The sequence below is a fragment of the Chinchilla lanigera genome, unplaced genomic scaffold (genome assembly GCF_000276665.1).
Source record: "Chinchilla lanigera isolate Chin_1 unplaced genomic scaffold, ChiLan1.0 scaffold00064, whole genome shotgun sequence".
Classification (NCBI taxonomy): Eukaryota; Metazoa; Chordata; class Mammalia; order Rodentia; family Chinchillidae; genus Chinchilla; species Chinchilla lanigera.
The window spans coordinates 12,971,063-12,984,151 of record NW_004955465.1 but is presented as its reverse complement, the minus strand read 5'-3'; the positions used below and the strand labels follow the sequence as shown (position 1 = coordinate 12,984,151).

Below are 13,089 nucleotides of genomic sequence, written 5' to 3'. Positions count from 1 at the left end.
GTGGATGGACATTTGGGTTGCTTCCACATTTTAGCAATTACAAATTGTGCTGCTATGAACATGGGTGCACATACATCCCTGTGATATGATGTTTTTAGATCTTCTGGGAAAATACCCAGCAGGGGGATAGCTGGGTTGAATGGGCCCCTGAGGTTTTCTGGGGTTCTGCCTGGCTCCCAAGCTTGTAAGGCAGAAGTGGGGCTGGCTCACAGTCTTTCCAAAGCTATTGGAGCTTCAGCTCAGCTCCACCTGATGGGGGGTGTGGGGAGTGGCCCCCAGGCCCCTCAAGCTGTCTGGGGCTCTGCACGGCTCCCAAGCTTGTGGGGGAAGGGGGCAGTGGCTAACCATCATTCCTAAAGCTGTCCAAGTTTCAGCTCAGCTGCAATGGGTGGGGGGTGGTTCTGCCATTATTTTTGTGAAGAATTTTTTTATGGCTTTTTTGCTATCTCCAGCTTTTCATTTACTCCAGTCACTCTTATTTTGTTCTTTTTTGCTTTATCTTGCAGCCATTGAATTGATTATTCATAGTCTCTTGCTTTTTTTAAGATATCTTTCTTTTCATGATGACTAGCCACTATTCTTCAATATCGGATATTCTATTCTCTTCTTCAATCTGTTGCATATAATTTCAATAGAAGTTTTAATCTCTTGGATTTCTGTTTGATCTGTTTCCCGGATTTCATTTGTTTCATATGTTGGGCATTTATGGTTTCCATCATTTTACTAAGCTCTTCTATTTTTTATTTGTGTTTTCTCTGATAGCTTTCATCTTGAGTATCATTCATTTCTGTATCTGAGAGATTATTTTTTATATAGCTTTTTTTCATTTGCTTTTAAATTTCTTTGGCTATCATTTCAGAAAGTTCCAGTGTTTGACTTCCAATTTCCTCTATCTCATTGTGCTCTGGGCTTGTCCTGGGTGGGTGGGAGATGGTTGTATTTTGATTCTGTGTCTTGTCATTTTCTATTTTCTATTTCCTATTTCATTTTGTTTTCTGTGCTGATGCTTGCTGATTTTTTATGGAAGATGGCTTTATCATGAGACTTCTCTAGGAGGTGTTTGTTCTCCAGCGATATCTTCTAGATATAGGTAGCTCTTTTGTCTATCTCAACACCTACCCTCCTAATGGTTTAAGGGTGAAAAGATGATATTTGGCTCAGCACCTAGTTCTTTTGTACTGGACTGTGGCGATGGTGATGACCCCACACAATCACAGTGTTTCATACAAGGAGAAAAACTGATTATAACACTCATGACATCCTGGCTCAAGTAGTGTAGTTAGCAATAACAGTACTTCCAAGTACAGCTTAGCTACTGACAAACTGTAGTAATTATTGACCTGATACCTTTAACCAAAGGGGCAAATTGTAAAGTTATTTAACAATTCACCATGTATCTGATACTTGTATGCAGTGATTTTCCTTTACTGTAGCATTTTTACCCTGTTAGGGGTTGCTCTGAGGGGTGGGGACAAGAGAAAGTGATGAATGAGGTCAAATGTATTAGAAGCAAACCTGAGGTGGGGAGGATGATCTCTGGGATATTGTGAAACTCGAGGATGCTGGAGAGAAATACTGAACAAGAAAATGAAGGAGTATTGAGGTGAATTTGAAAGAGAAGAGTCATTGTTTACTCACATGAAAGTTTCATAAATTCAAGAAGTATTTGAGGAAAGAGAGAAAGAAGGTCAGTAGAAGAAAACAAATGTAAGAAACCTAAACAGTGGAAAAAAAGATAAAGGAGAGAAAAGAGGAAGATCAAAAATATTAAACACAAAACAAAACAACAGTAACAAAACAAAGTAACCACAAGATACAAAACAGTACGATAGAAAACCCAGACAGAAAAAGAATAATCAATCAGACAAACAAATAATAATAAGAGTAGTCAAATTCCTCTGGTGTTCACAATTCTGTGATATTGTCCAAGTGCAATCCCAGAAATGTGCTTCTATACCAGCCAAGTTTGCCATGGCCTTTGTGCTGGTTATGGATCTGATTTGGCTTCTGCATGTGGGGGCTGGGACTGGCCTGCTGGTGGAATTCTGCAGAGCCCTTTGATATAAAATGGCAGACCCATCTGCCTTTTTTTCCATGTGTTTGTGTGCAGAAGCTCAATGCTGTCTCACCTAACTTATGAACTGCAGGCTCCTCACATGTGCTTTAAACTTTTCCATGCTGCTGTTCTTGCCTAGTCCAGAGTTTGCATCTACAATGGGGCCTGCTCTCACTGGTCTTGCCTGTGCTCCTCTGCTGGTTCCAGCTTGTTCTTGCTAGTTCTTTGGCCTGGTTCCAATGTCCACACTCCATTGTTAGAAAATGATTCTGCCTTATTTTGTTTTTACTCCTGTGTACCTTTACCAGTGTTTTCTTTAATAAGGCTAAATGCCTGCACCCATAACCTCCTCCTCTTCTTTGTCCTCCACATCTTTCCTCTTCATCTTCTTCTTCCTTTGATTATGGTATGTCCACACAATTTTAAAACATATCATTCATGATGTAATGTTCTACTGTAATTTATGAAAGTGCTTGTCTACCAAATGTAACTGTGGCTTGCTTGAATGCATAGAAATGAAATTAAGAATGCAGAGTTAAATATGCATCATGGAGAAGAAATCATTGACTGTTAAGTCTACAAAGAAGGTGTCCAATTGGTGGAAAATCACAACTAAAGAGCCTGGAATTTGTGTTACACAATAAGAACTATTCTGGGCTTCTCTCTGAAAAATAAAATCGAGTTGAGGAAACTTAAAATGAGCCTGAAATCTCAAGTAGAATGTAAATAAAAATAAAGAATTGCATAATTGAAATTGTTATAAGTCTAAATGTGTGTGAGGCAGGGAAGTGAACCTGGAAAAGTGAAATGTTAGACCTTACCATGTAGCTGTATGCACCATACCTGTTCTCTCAGAAACCCTGTTTATGATCTTTGTGGGGATTCTGCCCTTGCCTGGTAAATCTTACAGGAGACTTGCATAAAAATGGCTGAAAAATTCAAATTTGGTAACATAATCCTTAAAATGAAGAGGCTCAGATAACCCTGAGTAACATGAGCTCCAAATATTTACACACAGACATAGCACAAATTTATAAAAAAAACAAGCAAGAAAATTGTCTTCAAACTATCTTGTTAGAAACCTACAAAAGAATACACTCCCCAAAAATTGGATTTCTCATGAGAAAGTATAAATCTGAGACACACCTACCTGGATCACCTTTCTTCAACACTCTACACTCTGTGGGTTGGTGCACAGGGATGCTGCAAGTCTCCAGATGTGAATGTCATGAACAGCCAATGTCCCCTCATCTCTGTAAAGCTGATATGCATTTCTGGTCCCACTGTGTGGTAACCCTAGTGAAAGACTACAGGTCTCATGAGAGAGTCTCAGAAGTAGACTGACTTTTGTGTTTCTTTAAGCAGAACTGGGAGGGGAAGTAGTTGGAACTGACTGGTGAATGATCTATCATAGTAATTCAAATCAGATTTCTGCTCTTACATCTGAAGGTTTTATCCTTGTATAATCAAGGAAAACTGAGGTAGAGCTCTCACCTATTTTAGTTCTATACATGACAGACACCATGACTGACAGGTCCAAGCCAAAGATCTCTGTGAGCTAGACTTTTATAGTGACTGGCCATTAGCACAACAACACCTTGTCTACGGTTATTAAATCCCATCACTAATTCCTTGTCACCTTGGATCACATCATCCCATTGGGTTTCAGGATTTCATTTGAATCAGGAAGTCCTACCACGAAGACCCACTAGGATGCTGAAAGTGTCCTCATGAAAGTATTCATTTCAGACAAGGTGAAAGTTATGTTCTCTGGACCATTCTGATACAGGTGAATAGGTTTTACCTAAGAAACCATTTGTACCATTCCAAACTCTCAGAGCTTTTGAGTGGTTCCCTCCTTGGTGCCCTGAAAAGGGTCTGACATTTCTGCCTCATTCATTGCAGGCCAAATTGTGTCAGACAAACTAGCAAAACTTGGACCTACTCTGACTTCCTCCAGTTATGTTTGTGAAATCAAAAATTCTACTTGATGTTACCATGCTAAGCAATTTCACCTGGTCTAACTTTATATTTCTTTTCGCTTATGCTTTGAAATATAGAATCCATTCCTACATACATATCTTGAACTGTAATTCAAGCAATCTATGAATTTTCTCTGAATTATTTACACAGTTTTCATAGATTTTCTCTAAATTTTATCTTCCTTTAAAGTCTTCTCCAGGATTTTCATATGTCTATAGACCATCCTCAACTTCTGTTATTCTGTTGACCATAATTGGATGACCCAGTTCATAAGCCTCTAGTGGAAAATTTGGCTCTTTCACGTATGGTCCTCAACAAAACCAGTGCATTATATATAGTTCTATAAGGTCTATAAATCTAGTGTATCCTCAGGGCATGTGACAGATTACTTGTACGAACACATGCACTTCACTCCCTTCTCATGGTGAGAATCATATTAACTTGATAATATCATGTTAGGTGATATGAACTTCTGGCACTGAAATCCACGTCAAAGCTTCTTTTAAATATCAATGAAACAATATATTACATGGGGAGAAATTGTGAAATACAGGAAAATATCCTCTAGCATTTGCAAAATTAATGCCATAAATGTAGTAACATTCTGAATTATAAGAAGAGGAAAAAAATAAGAAAGTTAAAAGTCCTAGTGAATGGGGAAGACATGATAGGTGAATGAGGCTGAGTGAAGAATTTGCCGCACACAGCAACACCAGGAGCAGATTTCTGAAAACTTAAAAGTGCAAAACCAGAAGGTGGAATTTGGAAAACTGTTTGCAGGGCAAAATGGCGGAACAGTCCATCACCTTCACCAGTTGGCCTCCTCTTGACTCTGAAAAGTGCTGGGAATTATGGGTAAGATAGGGTTCCTCTCAGTCTCCATCATGTCTGCAGCCTGCCCCACCCTGGTCCCTCAGTTCAAAGCATTGTAAAATCTACATTCTGAAGCTGCATCCTTCCCACCTGATACCTCAGCTGTCTAACTTGTCCTCTACTGGAGGACAGGGGAACCAGATTGTTAGGTGAGGAAACCAAAATTCCCTTCTGGATACCAGCCAGCCCAGGAGTGAAGGGTTAGACTCCAGTAACTGAAAGTGGGAAAAACACTTCCTGTGTGCAGAGATCTCTTGAGCCCTTGATGAGAAGTGGGCAAACATGATGCAGACAGGAACAGAGAATCAACCAGCATGTGCTGGGTGAAGTAGACCTGCCAGAGACCCAGAGAATTTTATTTTTTTATTTTATTTTATTTTATTTTTTTTGTTTTTTTTTCTGGTACTGGGAATTGAACTCACGACCTTGCACTTGCTAGGCAGGCACTGTCCGCTGAGCTAAATCCCCAGCCTGACCCTGAGAATTTTGAATGGTAACCTGCAGCTTACCCTGGGGTCTCGGGCAACCTCATGACAGCCATGATGGAAACCCTTATCCTTTTTACTGTGTCCTAATGTCCTCCCAACTGTTTTCAAAGCACTCCATCTTGATGTCAAAGCTGATGGTATCTGCCACATTCTACCTCAGGCATCTCATCCTTTGCAAAGTTGACCAGAACTCACTTCCTTTTGAGCTTTCAAAAGAACACTTTCCTATTATTTGATCACCAGTAAACAGTTAATCACACACAAAATCTTCCATGTCCACCGTGCAAGTGAATAGAATGCGTGGAAATGAGCAATTCACCTGTTCACCCCAGAAGTGCAGTCTCTCAAGACCTGATCCAACCCCATTTTCAACCCTAGCTTCAGTTTTCTAAGTAGCCTGACCATGTTGTCCAGTGCCAGGTTTTCCTGGGTTTCCTTCCTCCACGAAACCTGAAACCACTTGGGTTATAAGAGAACCATTCTGTCTCCATCACCTAGGAGACAAGGGCCTGAGATTGGTGCTGTATCCTGACCTCACAGAGCAGGGCCTTTTGAGGTGTTCCTCACCTGGGAGCAGGAAGATGCTTTTCTGAGCTCACCGTGGATGCTGTGGCTGCATAAACAGAGCAGTGAGAATTACATATTTGCAGTAGACTCTGCTCATCAGTACCGACATTTGATACATTTCAGATTGCCTTTCTCTGAACAGGAGGACATGATCTTGGTTCTTAAAATGTTGCAATGAAAAAGAACTTGTGCAAAAGCAATTAATATTAGAGAAAGACAGAATTTTTGCCTGATTTGTGAAATGTAATATAACAGCTATGAGACAAGATTGTTGTTGAATGTGCAGCCCCTGTGCAGTTATAAAAGAGCAGAGGAGTGCCTATAAGTATCCTCTGAATAGTGCTTCAGCAGCTCCATTAGAATGAAAGCTTTATGAAGTTAGAACTATGTTTCTTCCTGTCTAATGTGGGTCATGCCAGGCTCCAAGTTTGACGTATAATTGACTCTTAAAGATTTGTAAACAAAATTATTGTATCTGTGATCCTCTGATGTAGTTCTGAAGCAGGATCTAAAGGAAAACAAGCTTTCCCAGCCTTAAACAATCCCCTTGTAAAATCCCCTCCTCTATGGGTGTAACTCATTGTTCTGATACACATAAGATCAGCAACTATGACCAGTAAACAAGGTTTAAGACATTCTGTTCTCACAAATTCATGAGATTGTATTTTTTTCAAGGCTATGTTACTAATTGTTTTGTCTTGCTTCTGCACCCTCAATTGAAATCCCCTTCCCAGTTTTTCTCCGCTAGAAGGGCAACTCCCACGTGAAAATGTATAAAAACTGGGGTCTTTCCTTTAGGGCTCACTCAGCTATTTTGGACAGGAGTCCCACTGAGCCAGGGGTAGACCTAATAAAATCCTCCTGATTTTCCCCCTTGTTCTCTTTGATCTCTTGGATTCTGTACCAGTTCAGCTGTGCCTTATGTTTTGTGACTTTGACAGTTTTGAGTAGGACTACAAGGTGTTTTTTTTTTTTTTGGTTTTTCTCTAGTACCGGGAACCGAACTCACGACCTTGTGCTTGCCAGGCAGGCACTTTGCCACTGAGCTAAATCCCCAGCCCCCAAGGTGGTTTGTTAATAGCCCTAATTTAGTATTTGTTTCATGTTTTGTTTTTGCATAAAATAGGGCAATGAGTTCAGAGGGACACTACCACAGAGCTGAAGTTTCGTCCCACTATATCAGTTATGAACTCAATGTTTTTTTCCTCACAAAATAATCTGCTGAGATCCAGAGTGATGACATTTTGGAGGAGCCACTGTGAGATAATTGAGATTAATGAACCCTGGTAACCTTGCTTATCACTGCTGATGTGGAGGTACTGTTTGCTAGGTTTCCCCTTTATCCTAAGGATGCTCAACTTTGCACACTCATTCATTGGAAGGAAGATCCCAAGTCTTGCTGTAGGAGGGTTCCAGGAGGTTGTTCTTAACTCACTCCTCAGGTTAACAGAAATTATTTAGAATTGTTCTGTAAAGAGGATTGTCCCTTTTTGTGAATTCATATATTTATTGAGTCATGTATTTATTGTATGTGCTGGTGTATTTTTATACTTACATTATAACCCAAAGACACATATATTTTCTTGTTGTTTGAGATTTTCCAGTTTGTATGCATGTAACTGCTAGTAGAGAGAGTGGAATCCTCTACTGAAGTGTAGGTCATACTCAATTCAGGAGGATATGGAATGTGAAAGTGTGAGCACTTCTGCAAGTACTCAGTTTATCACATAAACCTCCTGTAAATGTTAACAGTTCAGAAAGATATTGAAACTTGAAAGAAACTTATATACATATACACGTATATATGATATATTATGTATGTTGACCCAGTTATGATGTTGGTTTTGTGTGTAAATTACTGAGTTTTGTCTCAACCTGAAGAGTATTTACTAATTGATTGTTCACACTATTATGTTCTATGTGTTTAATCAGCTTTAGAAGGCTTGTTTTTTTTCTCCCTGATAAATGGAAACAGAAAGGACTCCTCATCAATAGTGTGATCTAATCAAAGTATCTGATGAATGGCTAGCATATATAACTGCTTTAGTGATCCTGGTTTATATTATAAAAAGGTAAAACTTTGTACTAACTGATGAGGTTCCTAAACTTCAAAGCAAATTTCCCTGTTAAAGCTGACTTATTTTACTTTCAATTGAGGCAAGCAAAAATCTTGAAATGCTGGTACAAGAACAACATCTATGCATAAATCTTCAGCATCTACACACAAAATACTGACATCAGTAGTTTTAAAAGTAGTAATAAAAACAGTGAATGTTATAAACTTCATTATCTCTTTAATAGGAAGATTTGAATAAGAATGAATGGAGAGAACATTAACACAGTTAAAGAAATTCTTTAGAGATATCAAAAAATTTGGGGCTTGGGAAAAAATAATTTATCTCTTTTAACAAGAATAATGCAACATTATAAGCTTCCTCTCAGACTGATAGATGTTTTTAAAATTAAATCTTCCAATATTGAGCAATTCATTTCAGATACCTTAACATATTGTGTTGCTTTACACAAACATATTATCTATGTTTATTTTCAATTTAGACAACCAATGGTCATTTAAATCAGAATTTTATTACTTATTGTGTATCTTCAAGTTTATATTTAATTATCTTTTTCATACTCTGACACAAGAAAAACATTATTTTAATTACACATAGTAATAAAATAGAAAAATCATTCCAGATAAGAACAGTGAGAAGTATTTATTCATTTCAGCTGCCCAGTGTTGATTGGGCAGGCCTCATTTCCCTCCACATAAATGCCCTAAATCACTGAGCCACTGAGCTCCCAATGATGGATCTTTCATGAATGTCTCCAACATCACCAGCCTTGGACTTCATTAAACTTCAGTTATTCCCACCAACACTCACCTCCCAAATGTTGGGTTCTTGAGGCGTATTCGGTCCAGACATTTGTTTCTAATAGTGTCACCAATCTTAGACCAGATGTACCAATTTGGGGGAACTGCATGTAATCCCAACTGACCAAACAATATAAAACAGTGCTGAGGTAGGAACAGAATATACTCAGTACAGTCCCAATTAAAGGGAGAGGGACCCATCCCCCATGTCTTGTCTTGGAGCTTGATGATTATACAGGACAGGACAACGCAAGCATAGCACACGTGGTCAAGTTATCCTGCTCAGATAGTGCCTGGCTTCATCCTCATCTCAGGATCCAAAACTCAGAAATCTGGAGGGTACTTTTCATCTCAGCAATGACACAGAAAAAAGGAAATATAGCACTCTTTGGACAATCCAGTTGCACAATATCCTTGTTCATGTTTTGCCAGCAATTATATCTCTCTTGTGCATTCTATTTGTCTGTCTTTGTTTTTTGGAGACAGGGTCTCACAAGGTAGTTCAGGTTGGCCTTGGAATCACTACACAAACCAGGCTGATCTTAAACTCCTGGCAGTCCTCCGACCCTAGTCCCTCAAGTGCTGGGATCATAGTGTGCACCACCATATCTGGGTTCCCATCCATTCTTAACACTCAATAATCTATTCTTCATGATTCAAATTGCAAAAATTAACAAATATTTCTTCATTTAAATTAAATGTAGAATCAGATTAATTTGTAGGCCTTGGGTGATAGAGACACTGATAGCACTATGGAGAGAGCCAGGTCACTAACAAGTGATGCCTGGAGTCAAACCAAACAGAATCTATTCATTTTAGTAGACATAAATACAAATTTCTAAAAGCTCAGGAAATTCAGAACATGGTTATATTGCATTTTAGGTACTCTGCATTCATCCAGTTGCCCCCTGGATTCAATCTCTTTGATTTCTCCACAGTCTTCATGAACATAGCATCAAAGGAAATACATTTCACAGTGCTTTGAATTCTATTTCTCATGCATTGCTCTTCTGCTCACTGATATTACACATGTGCATCATTCCATGTGAATATATTATGACTTAACCCTTCTTTCATCAATTCCATAAAACTTGATTCTATGAATAAATAATTATGGATATTTTCATGGCAAATAGTAAACAAACAAACAAATGAAAAACTAAGACAAAAACCAAGCTCTTTTGCTGGTACTTAGATTGTGTTTTTTTAAGAAAGTAAGGATTATTAATTTATTTGTTTCCTATAACAAATCTCAAAGAACAAATACACCTGTCATATCAAATCAAAGAAATGTAATTCAAGGAGGAAAAGGGAGGGTGACTAGATATTTAGAAATCATTCATTAAGTTTTGTTCCTGCTGCCTACTACTGAAACTGTGCTAATGAAAGACCAGTCTTACAAATATTAACATAAAATCATTTCTTGTGTGTTCCTGAGTGGAGAATGACATTTCTGTCAAATTGGTAGGTGTGTGTGTGTGTGTGTGTGTGTGTGTGTGTGTTAGTTGTTGCAGAGTGAACACAAGGCCATCATACTCCAGGCCTTTTAATTTTTTCTTTCTAGCCAGGTTGTGCAGCCTGGGCTCTGACCTGAGGTCTTTCTTGTGTCTCAGGCTCCCAGAGGTCTGGGATTACAGTCACACACCACATCACACAGCATGTAGTATTTTATGATCTCTGTATCAGCTCAGGGATGCAGGTCACCAGGACCATTGTTTGATACTAGAGACTTACACAGTTCACCACTTCGGGGATGCTGTTTCACAAGCAGCATAGCAGGATGAACAGTAGGTTCATTTCCACCTATAGAAAGGAGAATGCAATAGACAATTTCTCAATGTCTTTCCACCCTGCAGAGCATGCCAGCACTTAGCCTGGAACCCATCCCTGTGAATCAGCACAAAAGGACTGAGGATTGCATAACCGAAAGTCAGAAATTCTTGAAGATTTATTGTTATGGAGTCACTCTTGAAGGAGAAAGCTAAATATAAAGATGTGAAACAATCTGTCCAATAAAAGAAAAGAAAACAAAGCATCAGAAGGAGCACACTTTGGGCAGCTTTGATCTCATGGGGAGTTTTGCAGACCACTTTGGACTTCTGCAGGTGGAGAACACGCTGGTGGTGCTTGTGGAGAAGAGTCACCAGGTAGACACTGGCCCCACCCATTAGACCTTGAAACACAGTGTCTCTCAGGGCCAGCAGAGTGAGGAAAATCCAGTTCACTTTCTGACTTTTTGGTAGAAAATCACAATAGACGTCACTTTTACTAATTTGTGATGAGGTCATATTAGAACTCGAGACGATATAGAGTAAGTTCATGCTTACCATAGCATTGAGGCCCCACAGGGAGAGGAGCAAGGGGAGGACATGCCATGCAGACCTGGGCTGGGCCCTCCGCCACGCTGAGTGTCTGGGACTCATGGTGATGGCCTGGACCACAGTGAGGAGACTGCTGGTGCAGATGGAGAGGCCCTGGGCCACCCTCCCGAGATAAACAACAACCTTACAGCCAGTGTCACTGAGGAAGTTTCTGAAACCAAAAGCTGCTATTGTTCTTGGAATTCCCTTGGAAAGAAGCAGGATAATATTTGTAAAAACCAAATGGGTGAGAATGAAGTGTGTACTTTTCATCTTAGTGCCTCCAATAAAGCATGTACAATTCATAAAAACAAAGATGTTTCCTGTCATGCCAAGTCCAGTTAGAAAGAAGAAAATTACTCCTTTAACAAAGTTAAAACCCATTTTTCATATTGAGCAAAATTGCTATTCTTTATATATATATGTATATATATATTTATATATATGTATGTATTTTAAGAGTAGGAAAAATTTATTGAGAGAAAGAAAGCTTCTGTCTGAGAGGGAGAAAGGGGGCCCAGAAAATGGGTTACCCAACATTGTCTTCATATGTAATTCCATCTGTAAATACAAGATATGGATTTTATAATTCCTCTTTTGTCTGTTTATCCAAATTGTTTTTAAAGTAATTAATCAGTGATTTATATTTCATAATATATTTGCAATATGTACACACTATTTTCTTTTAGTAGTTTGAATATCAGAAAAATTTCATGAGTTATAGCATTATTTTATAATTTAAATTTATTTTTCCAATTAGGTAATTAACTCAAATGTTTCCCAAAGCCAATACTTCCCTTCGAAGCTCTGCTATTTGTCAGGTCTCAATTTATCTCATGTACTACCACACACACAATTTCTTTTCCAGAAAACATCATCCATTTTTTTCCTTTTTCTTATAAGCAGTAGCTGGTGTGCAAATTGTGACAATCATTGCTTTTTAAGTTGTGTAACATCTTGTGGAGATTTTTATATACTGGTACATTGAAAATTTTAGCTCTTACTAGACCTGCGTGGCATTCATCTGTCCGATGCACTGTAATTCATCTCTTAGTCTCTCTTTTCACTGTCCATTTGTTATTCTTTTTATTGAGAGATCTCAGATTATCTTGAGACAGGAAACATATTTCTCAGTGGTGCTACATAGCAGTTACCACTAGAAAAATTCACCTCTCTTGGGCAATAAAAGCATGACTAATGTTTGTGGAAATTTCTAAAGCAGTTTTGCTTTCCTTGCAAACATAGTTCTCTTCCTTCACATTTCACTCTCCTTTGTTTTCCTACAAAGAAGGCACATGGGCCAATAATGGTACAAGCATGAGGCTAAATCCCACATAGAGGAACAGGAGAGAAGCAGGGATAGAATTCCAGAATTCTTCAATTTTAGGAAGCAGGTGGTGATTGTCTACTTATGAGCTATTATAATAAAAATGAATACCATAAAATAACCCCCACTGATGTGACATTTGAGGTATGCGTTATACACGATAAATCCCTCTGCAGCACTTGGCCAGATCTGCATAGCTGTATCTGAAATCCTGTTCTGTGTCCAGTCTAAGGCTCAGCTTCCAGAAACGGCTTCCAGCCCATTAAGGGCATCAGAAACGTGAAGACAAGGACGTGCCCAAGAGACCCAGGCCTCCTCTCCTGGCTGCACTGAGCTCCCAGACCCCGTGTTTAAGTTGGCCCACACTGCACTGTGGTTTGGGCTCACACACTGCCTCTCTGTCCCTCACTCGGGGTCACTGCATGGGCTGTGGCGCTCCCTCAGACTCCCTTGCTCTCACCCCCGTCACACTAATATCATCCCATGGGGTCTTGGTTTTGCTTCTCAAGGACTCTTACCCAGATCACACACCTATGTGACACCGCTGATTTGTACTGGAC

At 39.1% G+C, this 13,089-nt stretch overlaps 1 protein-coding gene across 1 annotated transcript; it reads right to left on the bottom strand.

The window, feature by feature from the left end:
• Positions 1–10,635: 10,635 nt before the first annotated feature.
• Positions 10,636–11,586, bottom strand: LOC102029381 (vomeronasal type-1 receptor 4-like). Its single transcript, XM_005399001.1, has one exon. The coding sequence runs from the start codon at positions 11,584–11,586 to the stop codon at positions 10,636–10,638; it is 951 nt and encodes a 316-aa protein (XP_005399058.1).
• Positions 11,587–13,089: the final 1,503 nt, after the last annotated feature.

Bases quoted from the DNA above. Each gene is read 5' to 3' on its own strand.
- LOC102029381 (XM_005399001.1), bottom strand. From the start codon at position 11,586: ATGGGTTTTAACTTTGTTAAAGGAGTAATTTTCTTCTTTCTAACTGGA.